Source organism: Lepisosteus oculatus, chromosome 7 (genome assembly GCF_040954835.1).
Source record: "Lepisosteus oculatus isolate fLepOcu1 chromosome 7, fLepOcu1.hap2, whole genome shotgun sequence".
NCBI classification, from domain to species: Eukaryota; Metazoa; Chordata; class Actinopteri; order Semionotiformes; family Lepisosteidae; genus Lepisosteus; species Lepisosteus oculatus.
The window spans coordinates 28,908,675-28,928,095 of NC_090702.1; the positions used below are offsets into that span (position 1 = coordinate 28,908,675).

The following is a 19,421-nucleotide window of genomic DNA, read 5'->3' on the forward strand; positions in this document are numbered from 1 at the left end:
TGAAAAGAACTAAGTAACTGAATTACTTTGTTTCAGGTCACTGTCTGCAAGGAATCTGTTTGTCTGTTTTCTCCACAGACTCACTGAGAAAGTGACTGTATAAAATTTGCAAATTGGTAACAAAAATGCAACAAACACAAGTGTAAACATTCTATGGTTTATCTCTTGGCACAAGGGTGTTGAGCATATGCATTGAGAAGGAAATTTGCATTGCAAGGAAATGCATTGGAAATGCAAGGAAATGCATTGAGCCCGTCCTTCGGATGAGACGTAAAACCGAGGTCCTGACTCTCTGTGGTCATTAAAAATCCCAGGGCATTTCTCGAAAAGAGTAAGGGTGTAACCCCGGGGTCCTGGCCAAATTTCCCATTGGCTCTTACCAATAATGGTCTCCTAATAATCCCCCTCTATGAATTGGCTTCATTACTCTGCTCTCCACCCCACTAATAGCTGATGTGTGGTGAGCGTTCTGGTGCACTATGGCTGCCGTCGCATCATCCAGGTGGGGGCTGCACATTGGTGGTGGTGGAGGGGAATCCCCATTACCTGTAAAGCGCTTTGATTGGAGTGTCCAAAAAAGCGCTATATAAGTGTAAGCAATTATTTTTAGTAGTAGTAGTAGTAGTAGTAGTAGTAGTAGTCGTGCAAAAACAACACATTAATGAGTTCTGTTACTTATTTACAAGATGTCATAGCCAGCAATTGTAGAATACTGGAATGGGGAAATCTGGAATTTCACAGAAACTGATTCACATCTTAGTGTCCATTTAGCATTCTTGTATGTTAGAATATAGCTGGTGTTATTAGTGATTCAACATCAAGAGAGAACTGGAACATTTCAACAACAAGCTTCAGAGCTCGATTTCGCTACAGCAGACAGGACCATAATATCCAATTGGCATAGTAGGCACTGTGCCAAGGGCCTATGGAAACTAAAGTGCATATGAAAAAAAATATTGACTATGATTTTTTTTATTTGTGTGATAAAAACCGCAACAAAGATCTCTTCTTGAATAAATATATGTATATACCAATGATAGGCTATGAAATGAATAAAACAGACGTCCTTTACCTTAACTGGCCCTGAGAGCAGATGTAATCGGGATTAGAAAAGGGCTAATTCCGATAACATATAGCAGACAATATTTTCTGGAACTGTTGGTCTCATCATGGTCAAATCCTTACTCATCAGCATCACTTTAGCCAGTGAATAGAGGTAACCTTTGTCACAGAATTTTCTATATTCAATCAAGGTTTACTGTAGAAATATTGCTGATACCTGACTCTGTGCCAAGGAGATGGTTTAAATTGTGCTAGTGAATTTGAAATGCTTGATGAAGATAAAGTTATGATATTATGACACACAGTTCAATTAATAATAAGCAGATCCTATAATCATCTATGCTGTTGCCACAATTAGTAACATGTTCCTTTGTTTGTAGATTTGTCTTGGAATGTGCAGTTTCAAAATGAAACTGTTTTTAAGCAATTGACTGTTAAGAAGGGCACATACTGTACTGGATGGCTTGAATTAAAAAGGAAGAGATTGAGTGGGAAAAGAGATGTGATGAACTCCTTCCTTGGTTGTTGTTTTTATGTTCCCTGTCTGTCTCTGATTGAGAGATGAGATAAAACAATTTGATAGAACCAAATTTCATGTCAGATCCAGACCATGAATAACCTCACGTGCATTTAGCACACATCAGAGATTTGCTAATCTACATTAACATGAGGTAGTCCAGGACTAGTGCTACTCAGGGTTTGTGAAACAACTGCTTAGTTTTTCTACAGTCTTGGGAGTTAGGGTGAATGTTGAGAAACTGTGATATTCTTCGACATTGGCATCTGTTGGGAGAGTTTGATCATCATTGATAAAAGAGAAAAAAATAAAGGTTTTAAACTCATCTTCTGTACTATGCATGGCCAAGCTTTGTTCTGGAGAGCTACACTCCGGTAGGTCTTAGAACCAGGGTTGTTCCAAACGAGTGTATCCTAATCTTGGCCCTAAAGCAGCCTTGCAGTTTTCTTTCCAAATGAACTTTTAATTAAATAAGTTAACCATTAATTGAACAAATTATTTAATTTTTAACTGTTTCTTCACTCAGGATTTAGTCTCAGAAGTAATCTTATAACTTTCTAAACATTGTTAGAATTATTTAGCATTATTGTTATTGTTTAGCAGCTGTTTATCATGTAGGAACAAGTAATAGGTTTATTCCATGCTGAAAAAAAGAAGAAAGAGAACACAACGTTTCGGCCGTGGAGCCTTCTTCAGGTGTCTGAAGAAGGCTCCACGGCCGAAACGTTGTGTTCTCTTTCTTCTTTTCAGCATGGAATAAACCTATTATTTGTTCCTTTGCAGCCTACGCATGCTGACGCAGCTACCCACCTGTTTATCATGTAGTATTGTTTATCGTGATGTGCAGACACAGGTGGGGAGGCCGCTATGAAACATTCACAAAGGGTTCTTAGAGCTACATGGTCTTGAGGATTAAATTCAACCAAGTATTTGAAAACATATCCGTAATTTGAGAACTAAACCCCAACATCTCGTACAGGTTTTAAGCTTATTCGTAACTTTGTTCTTCTATTTCAGAACAGAATCGTATTTTTAAATGCGCACATACAAGTGCTTCATACGCTAAACTTCAAATGTTCAAGTGCAATTAAAACTGTAAAACACAAATGAGGATACTCCGTGAAAAGTATTTGTAATATATTTTTTAAAAGAATGCCACTGCACAAGTACGTCATTTAACATAAAACAGTTGCGAAGCTGTCTACACATCAATTGTTAAAATATGAAAATAAACATTGTAAGTAGTTTAACAGAAATCCATGTATCGCTTCAGTTGCTTTTCCATAATTTGATTAAAACATTTTCTAGGTGCATTGGTTTAAGTGTAACGCAATGTTGGTCCAGCAGTCGTCGCTGTGATTTTATTCTGGAGCCCAGGCCTTGGCTCAGAAAATGGACTCCACTTCCCATTTCCTTCTCTTTCTGACGAAACCGTATTCGACCACTCCTCCCTTTCTGTGCGTCAATTTTTCATAAAATTAAAGAGACGGCTGCACAGCGACACCCAGCGGACTTCTTTACGCACGGAGAATCTGTGACCGACATGTGGCCGAGGAGCCTACAAACCTACAGCGAGCTTTCCGTGCATTCAAATCGGCGGGATTTCGTATCTTTTCCCGCAGTGTAGGGGACAGGATTCCCGGAAATACACTGACAGAGGACGAGGGGGGACTCCATGTTGGCTTTTGCACAACCGGAGATAGCGTTTTGTACCTGAATCGTCTGCCTTTTCTAAGCGGTAAGTGGAAGAATAGAAAATATGTGGCGTTATAAAACTGGAAGGAGAACTTCGTACTGCCTTTTGATATTTCGCTGTTAAGAAGCGACGGTGTTTACAGTTGAAATGACTTTCGTAATGTATTTAGGATTGCTCCGAAGTGGCCTGTGGGTATCTGACTCTGATCTTCCCCTAGAAATTCCCTTTAAGTTGGTTCAGACAAAAGTTTAGGCCTCGAGAGTTGAAGGGTCATTTTAGTTTACATGTGGCTTGCCATTAGTCAAAGTTTAAATAACCTTACCCATCGCTGCTCATACGTAAAGTCGAATACAAACCCCAACGATTTTAAAATGTCAGTGCTCAAGCCTAGTTTCTTGGGTATGCACGTTAGCACGGAAAAGTATTTTATTTTTAAGATGTTCGCTTAGCAAACTAGGGAGCATCACTGCGCATATCGGAAATATTGTTAACAGCTCAATCGTGTTTCAGTGAACCCAGAAAAAGCACGGAACTGTATTACCAGGGTAATGTTGTTGTCTTGGACAGTCGCCACATTTGGGGCAATCGCCAGTTTGTTGTGCTGCTTCTCAACGCCAATCGTTAATGTCCCTCACGAGTTTGGGCTGGGATTAGCGGAAAGGTCTGCTCTGTAAACAAAATGTAAATAGCACGGCCAGCAGGACGTTTGGTTCTGTTCCAGCTCTTCCTACCTGATGGTTAGCTGGGCTTTAGATGTGTTTTGCCTGCAACACGCTGTTTAGAGTACAGTTATCGTGTTACTTCTGAGCTGAACAAAGGGCGAAATGTGAGTTGGAGACGCGAGGTAAAGGTGTAGGCTACTCGGCTCACAGGCCTGTGTTTCTGACTCGCTTCAGGCCAGTCAGGACTCCATAGGCAACTGACAAGGTTGAGAATTGATTTCGCTGAGGTTTCATTAAAATGAAATTGTTGTACTCGCTGCTACAGAGTCAAATTCACCCCTAGATGTAGATGTGATGTGTATTATCTGTTCAGACTACTGTCCAACTCCACAAGTTTTAAACCAGTTTGCACTGGTTTAGCTTAGTGAGCAGGAGAAACGGAGTCTTCGGCTAAGTGTGCCACACGCGCAAAAACAAATCGATTCACCGGGCGGGTTCAAAACCTACATTTCGGATTGCAGTATAAATCAATTTTCAACTGAAAAAGTGAATTAACATCGACCATCATTCTAAATAATTTGAAAATGTGATATACCACATGTTCTCCCTTTAATATAGTTTAGAAACATAAGTCTTGTAAAAATTAACCTTTAAATAATCGAGTCTCATTCCTGAAATCTGTGATTATTTACGTCTTGTGATTGTCACTGTATTGATGTGGTAGTGTTAACTAGAGCGATTTAACATGTATGTTATGGGGTTAATTAACAGAAGAAGATTGAGAGTACGATTTTTGCATAATCACACGTAACGGAAGTAACATTTTCAAAATTCAGATAACATTAAATACACGAGTTCTTTTCATTATCGCAACAAAATAAGAGAATGGGTGGTGCATGTTGTAGAAGTGCTAGATACGCTTCCATTACTCTAAAGGTTTTCAAATCACGTAACATTTTTACTGACGTTGTAACTTTTAATATTGTTTTAGAGTCACTAATGATTCTCCTTCCGAAAACGAGAATGGATTTCATTTAGCATGTGAGAGTGAAAGTATCAAGTCTCTTTTGCTTAATGCTTCCATAAGTAAGCACAATCAGCATCTTTGAACAGTGCGGGCATCTTACACTTTTTTCTTGTTAATTAGGTCCCTGTGGTTTAACAATCTATAGGAATTTATTTCGATGTAAGCATGGTAATCTGGCATCTGTAATAAGCTTTTAAAACATTTCCATTAGACAACTCCAGTGAGTTTCACAGTTGTGAATAAGTGTCAGCTGTCAGGATCTTTAATTTGTTTGCATTATTCAGCATAAATTGTCAGTGGTTGAAAATAGTAAGTAACTTGATTTACTTTTTTGAAAAGAAAGGATATACTGCAGATGGTTAATGCTTTTGCTGTTTGGATTCCAAAATGGCCTCCTCTTCATTGGTCACTGTTTATATCTTGTGGGACAATAGCCTTAGTTTAATTGCACAGTTTGTCCCAACTTCTCCATCATTGCACAGCCATCTGTCCTAAGAACTGTAATACTAATTTTTAAAACTGTACCAATGTCTTTTAATTGAGCCAGTGAAACCTCAGACCAGCAGCTGATGAAAATTCTGCAGTTTGAATGTTAGAATTTAAGTGTCTTTTATTTTATGATAATTTCTACTTATTCAGTTCCATTAAATCACTTTGCTCATGACTTTTTAAAAAAATTTTGCATTGAAGTAATTTTCGTTTTATTTAAAAGACAGCATCTGTTAATGTCGCCTAAAATTCCTGGCTGTGAACCATGTCAGTATTAAATCATTTAAGTACGACAGTCTTTTGTACAAATTGAGTCAGCCATGTAGTTGACTTAAATCCAGATTTGTTCTGTACTCTCAGAAAAACTTTGAAACAGCAAAGCTGTAAGTTTGTCAAGTAAACCTGAAACTACTTCATAACTACTTATTTTTTAGTTGACTTTCAGGGCAGCAGCAAAAGAAGAAGCATCCTGTGACTAAGACCCAAACTTGTAGCTTAAAGTTTGTAGGTGGTCTCTTTGGCATAAGGAAAACTTTAAACACTTAATCAGATGTTTTATGCACTCAAATTAAATTGAATGTTGTACATTTTGCAAGATGCTGTGCTGTTTTGGTTCATGATGTGCCTTCGTGTGGGGCTTTGTGTAAATATATGGTAAATGATCATCAAACAAATTACCAAACTAACTCCGACCAATTACCAAAGATATGACTAAAATAACACTAATTTTTTATAGCAGGTACACAGACATTTAAGTGAACAGCTATTACAGGTAAATACATTAATATTTTTCATTAACGGGTCATCAACAGAGTGTCTACTGTGAAAGTCACTCACTACTAGCTTGACTGGTCTCTTTTGGAAGCAACACAAGCTACAACATACGTACAACGTACTCTGCACCTTCTGCAGACAGTCTCTTGTGGGTTTCTGCCCCATTCACTTTTTGTAGTCTGGACAAGTGTGTGTCTGTTCACTGGTTTCTAAGCCTTGGATGCTACATGTTGTCCCAGCTCATCTCGCATACTGATCATTTAGTGGGTTCATCCCGTATACTGTACTTGTTTGGCATCTCCGCCTGTGGCTGGAAGGTTGCTGGTTCAAATCCTGCGGGCGGCAGGGGAATCCTACTCCATTGGGCTCTTGAGCAAGGCCCTTAACCTGAACTGCTCCAGGGGTGCTGTATAAATGGCTGACCCTGTGCTCTGACCCCAAGATTCTCTCCCTGTCTGTGTGCCTGTGTGTCTCATGGAGAGTAAGCTGGGGTATGTGAAAAGACAAATTCCTAATGCAAGAAATTGTATATTGCTAATAAAGTGATCTTATCTTCTGTAGCCTTTAGACACTTAGTTTTTTTTAATTCTGCCCATCTGCACGGCAATGGCTAATGTTCATCTAGGTGATCTACATAAAGTTTTTATTCGTAACTAGAGGATGACTTGACTCCAGTGCCGGTGAGTCTACCTAATGTGTTGCTCCTGTATACCATTGGTGTGAAGACGGTGTTCTTCTGATAATCTGGTATATTAGTTCCTTTCTGCGTTTTTCTTGTGGGCATGAAAGTCAGCAGGTTAAATCATTTCAGCACTCGCTCTATTTAAATAATTAAGTTCTTATGCAACTGTGAAAGGCAGGGGTGGAATGTAGTCAGTAAACAAAGATTCATTTTGTTGCTCAATATCTGTTATGTTAATCAATATCTAAAATGTAAATGATAAAATCCAAGTAGTGATACGTTTCTTGTTTTGCAGTGTATAGAAACCACAGTGAGCTGAATTAGGATGGTTACAGTAAATAAGTTAGAGCACTCCTCATACAAAACAGTAGTTCTGCCAGTACAGTATACTTTAAATTATACAGTAGTATCTTGATTTTCCCTATAAGTAAAATTCAATTATTGTAATTGAGATTTTTTTTTAGACTGTGATAAGTCTAGCAGGTGTGAGAAACATTATGGCTTTCTGCGAAACCTATACATAGTCTAGTGAGGTCAGATTGATTTTTTTGAGTGCCATTAAAGATTTAATACTTAAAGGAATTAATCCTTCTTATTCAGTGTACTAGGGAGGTAGCATTCATAGTAGATTGTTCTGCTTTGTGTTGATCATGAGAAGGTGCATCAGAATGAACAAATGCTACAGCACCACCTCAGCATTTACTGAATGTGTACTGGTGTTTTCTAATTGGAAGTTAGAAACTAAAACAATTGAATCCAGGCTAGTGATTACAGCTATGTATTCCATAGGCTACTCCTTTTGAAGGAGTAGTAGTATAACACAAATGACTAACTCTGTAGTGTACAGTGAAAAACTACAATGTCCTGTTTATTTAATCCTGTAATGTTTTTGCAAAGTTTCAAAGTGTAAAGGAGTTTTTGCAATGCCCCTTAATTGCCACTAGATATTAAAGGAAGCTGAACATAGAAACAAAACTTAGTTCCGTGTCATCATGGGGATTTTTAAATTGTTCAAAGATCCAAGTTAAAAAAAATTAACCTCAACAAGTCAAGTAATGCCATGAAAAAATCCCTAATTTCAACATTGTGTGAGTCTCTGTGACTAAAGTTCATCATCAAGAAGTTCAAGATTGATGTGATGGTTGCTGCCCCCTCAGGTAGAGGCTAATAAGATATTTAACTCTGTGTGTGGTCAGAAAAGTGGATTGGGAGTTTAACCTGCACTCAAATGCAAACATTGGGGAGTTATATAAAAACTGGCATCATCAGATTGCACTGTCTGTGGTGCATGCCAATGTGTCTGTCAACATGCAAGAAAAATAGGGAGGGGTACTGCCCGGGCTCCTTCAAACATATTCATGTTTTTTAATTTGGAGAGGCAAGAATACAGATGCATTGTGGAAACACTTACATCAGCAGTGCCTTAACAGACTGCTCATTTGAACTAAGTAGACACTACATAGTTGAAACTAGAACTACAGTGGTGCACACTTTTGTATCAATTTGAAAATCTAGTTTCTGCATCCTAAAGGAAGATAGAATAAGTTAATGGATTGTACCTGATTCAGATATGATCCTACTGTAACTATACTTCTTGCCTGAATTGTATCTTCAAAAATTGTTACGTGGTGGTGACTTCATTTGGTGCTTTTAATTCAATGCATTTTAGCTTCTTCGCCCATTTAATCTCAGGTGAGTGAAATGTGTTTTATATCAAATGCTTATGAACAAATTTAATTTTATGGTTTATGGTTGGCTTTCATATTCTGGTCCCTATGTCCCAATCTGAATTGAAGAACAGACAGATTACAACAGGATCCCAGGATCTTTTGAGCCCAGACTGGTGCCATTTTTCATGGAATTCAAGCTTGGGTGCAAATGAACTTTACAAAAGAATAAAGAAACAAAGCACAGGGTAAGAGCTACTAAATAAGTTTTATATTAATAAATAAGCTTGCAAATCTTTTAAAAAGCTTTGGTTGGCAACTTCTTGACATTGTTGGAGCCAAGGTAGGGTCCACTGAATAGATTGCCAACGGATGAACACATTTGAATCTATATCGTGTAGAAATGCAGAGGGTACTCCTTTCACTCTGTTTTTCTTTTCTGGTCACATAGTTGCTGCTTCTGCTTCCTCTCCTCCTTCATGTACCCCATCTTTCTCTTCACTTGCAACCCTGCAGGGAGATATACGCAGTAGCTACAGGACTGTCCATCCCCGACATCCGGCTATTGCTGCAGTTCAGGCTGTCTGGCTTTTCCTCCCTCTGTTGCTGACATTTCTGTATGATACGTTTGTTGCATTGGAATTATTCTTCGCATTGTGTTCTTCCATTGAGTGGTTTTAGGTACTACTGCTTTTCTTTGTGTATTTGACAGTTTATAGTTTTTGTTTTGAACCTAAACTGACTATTTTTAGTAATATTCATATTTATTGTTTTAAATTGTGATTTTCATATAGAAAAATCTCCACATCCTTTCCAAAATAACTTTTGTATCCTAAAAGACAGAAATCAGGATGCATTAAATCGAAATCAATTTTACTTTTATTTACACATTATTACACACAATGTCCAAGTGATAAACAAAGGCTCAAATTTTCCTAAAAGTAATAACTAATGAAACCCTAAAAATAGGTCCTTAAATCTTGTGGAATCAGACTGTTAATTCACGGGGAACAAATCATAAAATGTGACACCGTTTGTGATGTAGAAATACTATGTTTGGATTTGTAAGTATTTATTTTGTGTGATTGGTAACCTTGGGTGTGATTATAGAGAGGACGAGAGTAAAATTACAAAATGTAAAATATTAAGTTAAGGCTTGATCTCTAGATTTTAATGAGTGCGGCAGGAAGGTTTTTGTTATTTTACCTTTTGTTAAAAATGGTGGGCGGAGCGGTGGCTCTGTGGCTAAGGATCTGCAACTCTGGCTGGAAGGTTGCCGGTTCAAGGAGGAATCCTGCCTTAAGCCAGTTCAGGGGGTTAAGACCTTAAGGGGGTTAAGGTACTCCGTTGGGCCCCTAAGCAAGGCCCTTAACCCCAACTGCTCCAGGGGCGTTGTACAATGGCTGACCCTGTGCTCTGACCCCAGGCTTCTCTCTCCCTGTCTGTGTGTCTGTGTCTCATGGAGAGTAAGCTGGGTTAAGCGAAAAGAGAAATTCCTAAAGCAAGAAATTGTATAGGGTTAATAAAGTGATCTACTTATTGATCATTCCTTCACAGGTTCACTTACCATGAAAAAGTAATAAAAGCAAAATGAATACAAGTTTGATCAAAATATAGCTTAAAAACATACTTCTTTCAAATGAGTTTCTGTAAGTTGAGTTTGCCTGAGCTTAAGGAGTATAAACATTTCAGAAGTCTTGACATGTTTGATAATGGATCACAAGCAGATATAGTGGCTTGTATACTTTCATAAAGAGAGGATACCCATGGAAAAGGCTTTTCCTCCCCTGAAATTAAGTTTCTTTAAAAGAAAAAGTAAATGAGGAAGAACAGACCAATTTAAAGATCTATTGAGTTTTTTCTTTGGGAGTGTTCCTGGGCCATTATGAAAATGTGAATGTTCTTTACAAATTAATATTTTTCAATACAACAGAACATATGAGCCACCTTCGTACTTATAACCACAGAAGGGGTGGCTTGAGAAATCAAGTGTTTGTACCACTTTTTAGTCTTGGTGTCGAGTGATTCTGAGGTGACATGGGCAATGTGTGCTCAGATAAGTGATAAATGTGCCCTCTGCAATGTCGGGGAGGAACACCTGTATAGACCTTTAACTTACTGGTAATGAAATTGGCTATTTTGAGGGCTACATTGTAACCCACCTTTTTTGTACACATTTCTGAAGTTATTGCTACCATCATAGACATTGACAAATATACTGTACGTGTACAATTAAAGTTTATTAAAATTAACAGCTTTAAAAATTTCAGCATTTTGACTTAGGATTTTTTGATTTTTAGAAAAAAAAACCCAAACAGATAAAGTTCTAAACTGCATTTGTGGTAAGAAATGAGACAAAAAGCATTATGATCCTATTTCTGGGTCACACCCAATTTGAAATTCATATTCACAATAACCACAGTAAATTAAACTTTATGCTACTCAGAACCTTTAGATGACGTTCTTGACATAAGAATTTAAAATGTTATTAGAAGTATTTGTGTTAACACTTACGTAATTAGTTCAGGTGGGTAGCTGCGTCAGCATGTGTAGGCTGCAAAGGAACAAGTAACAGGTTTATTCCATGCTGAAAAGAGAAGAAAGAACAACTTTTTGGCTGTGGAGCCTTCTTCGGGTGTGAGAAAGACAGGGCAGACAGCAAAGATTAAATAGCATAGGACAGTGGTTCTCACGTGGAGCGCTACCAGGTGGTACGCCATATGAGCCTGGAACTTTGTTGTGTGCACTGAAAAATCGGGACGGGTTTTCATATTTTCTATTTTAATACATGTCGAATACGCAGCCTATGTAACGTAAGTGACCAATTGTATTTAAAAAAAAAGCATCTCCAGCAAATAGGGAGGAAGAAGAATGTGCCTGATTTTGGAACAATGTCAATGTTGTAAGCACAGAATGCATAGAAATGCGTGCTATGAACGCTGGCAATCTTGTGAGCACAGGAAAGTGTGATAGATAACAGAAAAATATTTAAGAACTGTTCCAGGTTAATTTTAGAAAAATACACCGAGCGTCTGTGTTTCACTCCCATGCACAAGAAATAAAAACTTATTTTAACTTCTGAGACGGACTCCTGAAACGGAAATGGGGAAAAATGCAAGCTTGCGGATTGCTAAAGCAGGTAAGCCTCACACAATTTTCGAAGGCCCTTATTTACCGTTGGCAAAAGAGCTGACATGTATTGTGTGGAGAAAAAGCTGCTAAACAGCTCAACCTGCTGCCTCCTCTGAAAGACAGTCACTTTGGCCTATTCGCTCGTTTATGTTAGATACGAGTTTGAGGGTACGTCCCATGAGGACTTTCTGTTCTGTAAGCCGCTACCAACAGGAACTACAGGAGCGCACGTATTTCAGCTTCTGAATGAATTTATTGAAGAGAATGACATCAACTGGATAAAATGCATCAGAGTTTGTGGAGACGGTGCTAGAGCAGTGACAAGCCGACACAGCGGTGCAGTTGGACGAATTAGAGGGGTTGCTCCAGAAATGATTGGACGCATTGCAATATCCACCGTGAGACCTTTGCCGTCAAGAAAATGCCTGACAATTTAAAATCTGTTAGACTCTGTTGTGAATTGTATCAAGGCTTGCAAAATGAATTCACATCTGCTTTGCTCAACTAAACAGGCTCACCCCTCTCACTGAAATGGCACTTTTTTATTGTTTATTTTTAATTGTTGTTCCTGTTTTTTTTCTGTAAAGCGCTTTGAGAAGCCGTCTTTAAAGGCACTATATAAAATAAAGTTTATTATAATATTTATGATGTGTGTGTGAGTGTGTGCACGTACGCGTGCCCATGTTGGTCTGAGAATTTGTGGGGTTCCTATGAGAATGTGACTTGTAGGTGGTAATTGGATGCTTTGGTTTGATCACGGGTGGTACTTGGTCCAAAAGGTTTGAGAACCACTGGCCTAGGAGAACTAAAGCTGGGAGAGTGGAGGAGGTAGGAGCAGGGGAGAGGCAGAGTGGCCGCTCAGGTGGTGCGAAGTGGAGAGAGGTGAAGAGAGGTGTGAAGTTGAAACCTGCATGTGAATAGAGAAGATTACACAAAAACAAGTCTGTCATTGAGAGAAGGGGGATGGTGTGAAGTTTCAGGATAATTTTTGTTTCTGGTGTCTGTTTGCTATGGGAGTTAAGCAACCTTCCTTTGAGAACACAGACGGGGAGATCAGTGTGATCATGGCCGTCTGAGGTGAAATGAGAAACTATGGGCCTGGAGAAGTCTTTAATCTTCACAGCCCCAACATGTTCTCTGAAGCGGTCCCCTAGTCTCTTTGACTGTCTGCCTTGCGATGGATTGGCATCCCGTCCAGGATGTACCCTGCCTTGTGTGCATTGCTTGCTGTCATAGGCTCCGTCTCCCCTGTGACCCTGAATCGGAAGAAGCGGATTGATTTATGGTCTCGTCTAGGGAGTAAATTAAGGTATATTTGCCAGCGTCTGAAAATGCTGAAAAATACAAGCAACAACTGCAAAGATAGGGGGTTCCCCACACAACCACTTCTTTCATTATGCACAAAGACTGTTTGGAAAGGACAAAGTCAGCCTACCTCCTTAAGTCTAATTTGTCTACTGTGTTTTTTTGTAGTTTTAGGTTGATTATCAATATATATAAAAAAAATATTTCATATACTTGGCTGTTTGTAGCCTAGCACATAATGCATTTGTAAAAGCATGAAAAAAATGTACTCTGTCAAAATCATATGGTGGTTTTAGGGCCACAAAGATTAATCAGTGAGTGTGCATCTTTCAGTTGGCAAGCAAGAAGATAACACAGCTCGATACCTGAGAGTCTGTCATCCTAAATAACGTGTGCAGTGCTTTATACTCAAAAGTTTTAATACTGAAGATTGTGTCATTTCTGAGTTGTAAAATTCACCTGTGAGCGTGCCTTTATTTTACTTAACATATGTAAGAGAATTCTTAAGCTATCATTTAAGTAGTTAAATTGGTCCATTGAAGTCAGTATTGGTTTGATTTGTCTTTAAGCAGCAGACACACTGGTCCACCATTATAAAGACTTGACACTACTTTAAGATATACCTGCACAAAGTGTTAAACAGAAGAATATTTATATTTATATGTAGTCTAATGTTTTAAAAATCACATTGGTATAATGTGATTGCTGAAAACCAGCTGAGCACAGGATTTTGGGATAGTCTGTGAATCCACTACAAGTGGAACTTAAACATCTTGAATCATCTTTAGTCAGTGTCACTTGTCTGTTTTAGAGTATACTGGAAACCTACATGTCAGTTCTGTTTGGGAGCTCAAGAAAGGTTGTATTGTCTTCAGTTAAGGTTCCTTTGTAGTTGTAAGCTGGTTAATATTTCCATGTCCCCTGTCAGTCCACTTCCTTTTCCTGAACTTTTTATCTTACTGTATGTATTACTGGCTCCCAGCACTGGGGTCCTGGGTTCAGTTCCAGGCATGGGGTTTTCTCTGCATGGAGTTTGTATGTTTCCTTCTCCATTAGTGACGCTTCCTCCTACAGTCAAAGGACATAGAGACAGGCTCATTTGCTTTTGGGGAAAAACTGGCCCTGGTGTGAGTGTGTGCATGTTGTTGTGTCTGTGCTGTGCGATGGACAGGCATCTCGTCCAGGGTGTATAGTGTATCCTGCTTTGTGCCTGTTGATTGCAGGGACAGGCTCCAGCCCTCCATGACTATGAAATGGATGATGTGGTTAAAAAATGGATAGTTGCTGTTCTATGTGTTTTTGTTGTTCAGCGTTCGTCTGGTTTTGGATTGGTTTACACCTAGAAGTGTGGTATTTTGTTAGAAATGGGTATAGTAAAGTTAATCTAACAGATATGAGTTTTAAATTATCTATGCAGACAGCAAATTGCTTTATAAAAATGAGCTCCTACACTGTCAGGTTAAGCTCCAACATACAGGCCTAGACTTAACTTTTACTTCAGAAAGCATTGTAGGGAAAAGTGGTTAGCAATATGAATTTACTGATACTTTCAGTACTTAAATGCTGTTGATTTTATCAGTCGTCACATCTAAATTGTGTTTTCTACTGTTTTATTCTTTAATAGGTCAGCGTTTTTGTTTTATTACATTTACTGCAACTCGGAAATGGATCTCTGAAGACATTGCCACCCATGTCATATATGCTGTTTTCTAACAGCGTTGTCAAAAACGGTTATTAAAGGTGTCTGTTTTTATTTATAACTAATGAAAATTTTAAACACGGTTAAAATGTGAGCTGTGAGTTTAGGTTTTTGACTTGCAGTCTTTGGTTGATTTTGTAAACCCGTGAATACTATGTATTTTTCATAAATACGGAAGTGCTGATAATCCCGTTGACGTAGTATTTTTAACAGTTATGAATATTGGTGTATGTCTAGATAAAGTATATATTTGTGTATTGAATCATGCACTTCATCTGTTATATTTCCTTTCTTTCAGAGGGCATCTAGTAACCTGAAATGAGAAGCAACAAGCCAAAGACATCTGATGAAACAGACAGTGGTGAGTCTGACCATTGCCAAAATGGATGACCACTTTTCTCTCCCATTTTAAAAATATGCAGTGATATTTAAAAATATATATTTTTTTGCTTTGTTACATGAAAAATAATGACTGGAGGTTAAAGATGTTTCACTCTTCAGTTTTTATAAATATCATCGAATAGTTTTTTCCCAAGCAGTTGGTGTCAGTGTGTAGAGGATTGGGAAAACTAGTCAGCTCTGGGGCTCAATGCTATTGTAGATTTTATAAGTAGCATTGAAATTATGGTATTCTCAGTCCACCTGCAATTACAGAAGTAAGGATCATTGAGAGTTTGTTTTTGATGACCTTGTACACTCTTCAGCTACAGTGTACAATTTTGTCTCGCTGGTTCACTGAGAAAGGTAATACTTCACTGTGAGATTATGCTCAGTAAACAAGTCTAGAAATGTTAAATATGAACATTGTTCCAACAGGAGAAAAGAACAGAGAGGATGACAATGAGTCTGCTGTTGCAGAGACTGATGAAGCAGATCGGTGCCCCATCTGTCTTAACCTCTTCTTACGACAAGAACTGGCTGTCCCTGAAAGCTGCTGTCATGTGTTTTGCCTGACCTGCATCCTAAAGTGGGCTGAAGTAAGTGTCCTTTACCTGTCACTAGACATGTATGATATTCAGTGTGGTGAAAAAGTACACACCCTTAAGATTTACTGGTTTAACAAACTTTTATCTTTGCCTACTCCTAACCAAGTCCTAATAATGGGTAAATTTAACCTCATTTGAAAGATAACACACATCAATTCTACTTTGTCATTATTAATTAAAAAAAGTAACCTAGCATCCAGTATCTTTTTGTGAAAAGGTAAGTGTACCCTTAATTCCACCACATTGGGGGCATGTAGAATCAGGTGCACCAAAGGATGTGTAAATAATTAGTTGATCATTGGAGTGAGTCTACCTGTAATCGGAAACTTTGTCTGTTTAGTCTTAAGCACTCAACCACACATCGTGCCCAGATCAAAAGAAATCTGTGACAGTCTTATAGAAAGAATTGTTTCAGCTCATCAGTCCAGGGAGGGTAATAAAACTATTTCCAAACAATTTGAAGTCCCATCATTCCGTGGTAGGAAATGTAAGATTGTTGCTAATCTACCAGGGTGGTCATTCTACTAAATTCTCTTCCAAGTACTGGACCTGTGGTGCTCCTTGAAGTCTCAAAGAACTCTTGAGATTACATGCATTAATCAGCTGGCCTCTCTCACTATGGTAAATGTCAGAGTTCATGATTCCACCATTAGGAAAAGATTGAATAATAATGGCTTTCATAGAAGAACAGCCAGGAATCAACCCTTATTAACATTGCCACAAGACTTTAAGTTTGCAAAACAGCACTTGAATAAAAAACAAGACTTCTGAAAGAATGTGCTCTGGATGGCTGAGTCAAAAGTGGAGTTGTTTGGCCACAAACGTCACGTTAGGCGAAAACCAAACACTGCCTTTGACCAGAGGAACCTCATACCATCCGTGAATAAGGGTGGTATTTTGGGTCTGCTGTGCTGCCCCAGGATCTAGGTGCCTTGCCATTATTGAGTCTTCCAAGATTTCCATAGTATACCAGAATATTCTAGAAAAAATGTGAGAAATTTTCTCACAGCTGAAGCTGAACCAAAAGAGGATTTTGTGACGGGAGAATGATCCAAATCACACAAGAAAATCTACAACCGGATAGCTCAAAGAGAAGAAATTCAGGATTTTGGAATTGCCAAGTCCAAATCTAAACCCCATTGAGATGATGTGTTGGGACCTAAAGAGAGCTGCATACAAGAAAGCCCTCCAACATCACAGAGATGAAGCAGTTCTGTAAGGAAGAGTGAGGCAGAATGGAAGTGATCCTGCTCAACTTTTACAGGAAAGGTTTAATTGAAGTTATTGCTGCTAAAGGCAGCGCCACAAGATAATATTTATTAAGTTAAAGTTATAAGTTGCTTTTTTTATTGTTAAGTGTTTTGAGTTTGGACTTTGCAAATGAAGTAATCTGCTTTGCAGACAGTTCCATCCTGCCCTGTAGACAGGAAGCCTTTCCACGCCATTTTCAAACAAGATGCCATCCTAGGATGCATAAAGGTTAGTGCTTATGTTTGGTTTCATATTGTAGTCTTCAAAATATTTATGTATGATGGTTGTATGACTGTATAAACAGTAATGTTAAAACGTTTCCAAACTACCTACGTAATACTTCAGTGAGAGAATGTTGTTTACTCTTCTTTATGGTCTCTAGATTCACTAAAATCTTTGCATCCCTGAGCAGATATCAAACAGTAGTGCATATATGGCTTTTCATGCAGTTGCATTATGAAATGTTTCATAAATAAAAATGAATTTGATACAATATGCAGTTCATTTCAGTTTGAGGTAGCATTCTCCTACCGATCTGTGGAGTATCTTAGTTATGGGAAGAAGCTGAACTTAAGATATATCACTAATTGTCCTTAGAATGATTTGTTCAGCTAAATTGTGGATGCAAGCAAATGTAGTTTGTGCTTTTTTTTCCAATGCATATTTCTAGGATTGAAAGATGTATTGTGTTACAGAAACTGTACCCTTTACCCATTTAATCACATTTACTCTCAGCTTGTGAACAAAACCTCGAATTAAAGCAAGGAGTGTTTGTAGCAGATTTTCAATGTAAAGAACACCTGTAGGCTTCCTTAGCCATGTTTTTGTTTGTAACAATTAATCAGTCTTCATTACTCATTATTGAGCTCCAGTCTCTTCAGCCTCAGTGATTATAAAAGAAACTTAAGAGGTTATTGGAGTGTTTTCTGTAATGAAAATCTCAAAAGGTCAAAGGCCATCATGTTTGGTTGCATAAAAGAAATTACACTTTGAACATTTCCGTATTATTTTTTGGTGTTTAGTGGGGTGGTGGGTGTGCACAGGTTTATTGCCTGAATACTATCAAAGAATGTGTAATTTATAGGAAATCTGTGCTGCTTATCTTTAATGTGATCTTTGATGTCCTTAGAAGGTTTAAAGCTTATCTAATGTGGCTTTCAGATTCCCGTGAAGAAAAAAGTGAGAGAAGTAGAGCTGCCATTGTGTTGCTACAACAAGGAGAAAGAAAAAAGGAAAGACTACATGTCACAATGCAGCTGCACATCAAGGTGGGGGAACACCTTTCAGCCTGCACGGCTGTATGTCACTGTTCGCGTGACAATTGTGCATTTTGTGCATTATCACAATAACTATATTGTAAAAAATCATACACTTTTGAGTATATATTTTTTTGTTTCAGGAGGAGGAGTATTGCAAAGAAACCTGAAAGGACATTACTTCCCAAAATAAATGAAGATCTTAATAGAAAGTGTAAGTTTTTTTTTCTCCAGAACTTTTTCAAATGAAAGTTAGAACTTTTTTCACATGTTGTTTTCTTAAAGGTATAAGCATATTTTGGTGCTGAAGAAATACTCTTAAGAATTTTGGTTTTAAAGTCTTAACTTTCGCTTTAAGATTAAAATGTGTAGCAGCGAAGTGGATGTTATGAATTTACAGCGGTGTTACAGCATGTTGGTCATTTTGTAAAACAATGCAGCAACGTTAAATGTGACTTAATGATGTCTTTTCTATCAAAAGCTTAAGAGGACAAACTTCAATCAGATTTAAAAGCTATTTTGAATTGCACTAATAATGCTATTTTAAATCACATTACAATGTTTTTTTCTGAGGTTAAAGACAGCCCTGATATGTTTGGCCTTGGGTCCATGAGATCTCATTTTTATTAAATACAGTGCCTTGCGAAAGTATTCGGCCCCCTTGAACTTTTCAACCTTTTGCCACATTTCAGGCTTCAAACATAAAGATATAAATTTTTTATTTTATGTGAAGAATCACCAACAAGTGGGACACAATTGTGAAGTGGAACGAAATCTATTGGATTTTTGAAACTTTTTTAACTAATAAAAAAATGAAAAGTGGGGCGTGCAAAATTATTCGGCCCCTTTACTTTCAGTGCAGCAAACTCACTCCAGAAGTTCAGCGAGGATCTCTGAATGATCCAATGTTGTCCTAAATGACTGATGGTGATAAATAGAATCCACCTGTGTGTAATCAAGTCTCTGTATAAATGCACCTGCTCTGTGATAGTCTCAAGGTTCTGTTGAAAGCGCAGAGAGCATCATGAAGACCAAGGAACACACCAGGCAGGTCCGTAATACTGTTGTGGAGAAGTTTAAAGCCGGATTTGGATACAAAAAGATTTCCCAAGCTTCAAACATCCCAAGGAGCACTGTGCAAGCGATCATCTTGAAATGGAAGGAGTATCAGACCACTGCAAATCTACCAAGACCTGGCCGTCCCTCTTAACTTTCA

The 19,421-nt window shown here is 38.1% G+C and overlaps 1 protein-coding gene across 1 annotated transcript in view; it reads left to right on the forward strand.

The window, feature by feature from the left end:
- The first annotated feature begins 3,068 nt into the window (after positions 1-3,068).
- scaf11 (SR-related CTD-associated factor 11) overlaps positions 3,069-19,421 on the forward strand; it is a 33,069-nt gene continuing 16,716 nt past the window's right edge. The window contains exons 1-6 of the mRNA XM_069192366.1: positions 3,069-3,317; positions 15,011-15,073; positions 15,529-15,689; positions 17,100-17,177; positions 18,111-18,217; positions 18,349-18,419. Coding sequence (XP_069048467.1) covers positions 15,031-15,073; positions 15,529-15,689; positions 17,100-17,177; positions 18,111-18,217; positions 18,349-18,419 — 460 coding nt within the window. The 5' untranslated portion in view covers positions 3,069-3,317; positions 15,011-15,030. The remainder of the gene's footprint in view (positions 3,318-15,010; positions 15,074-15,528; positions 15,690-17,099; positions 17,178-18,110; positions 18,218-18,348; positions 18,420-19,421) is intronic.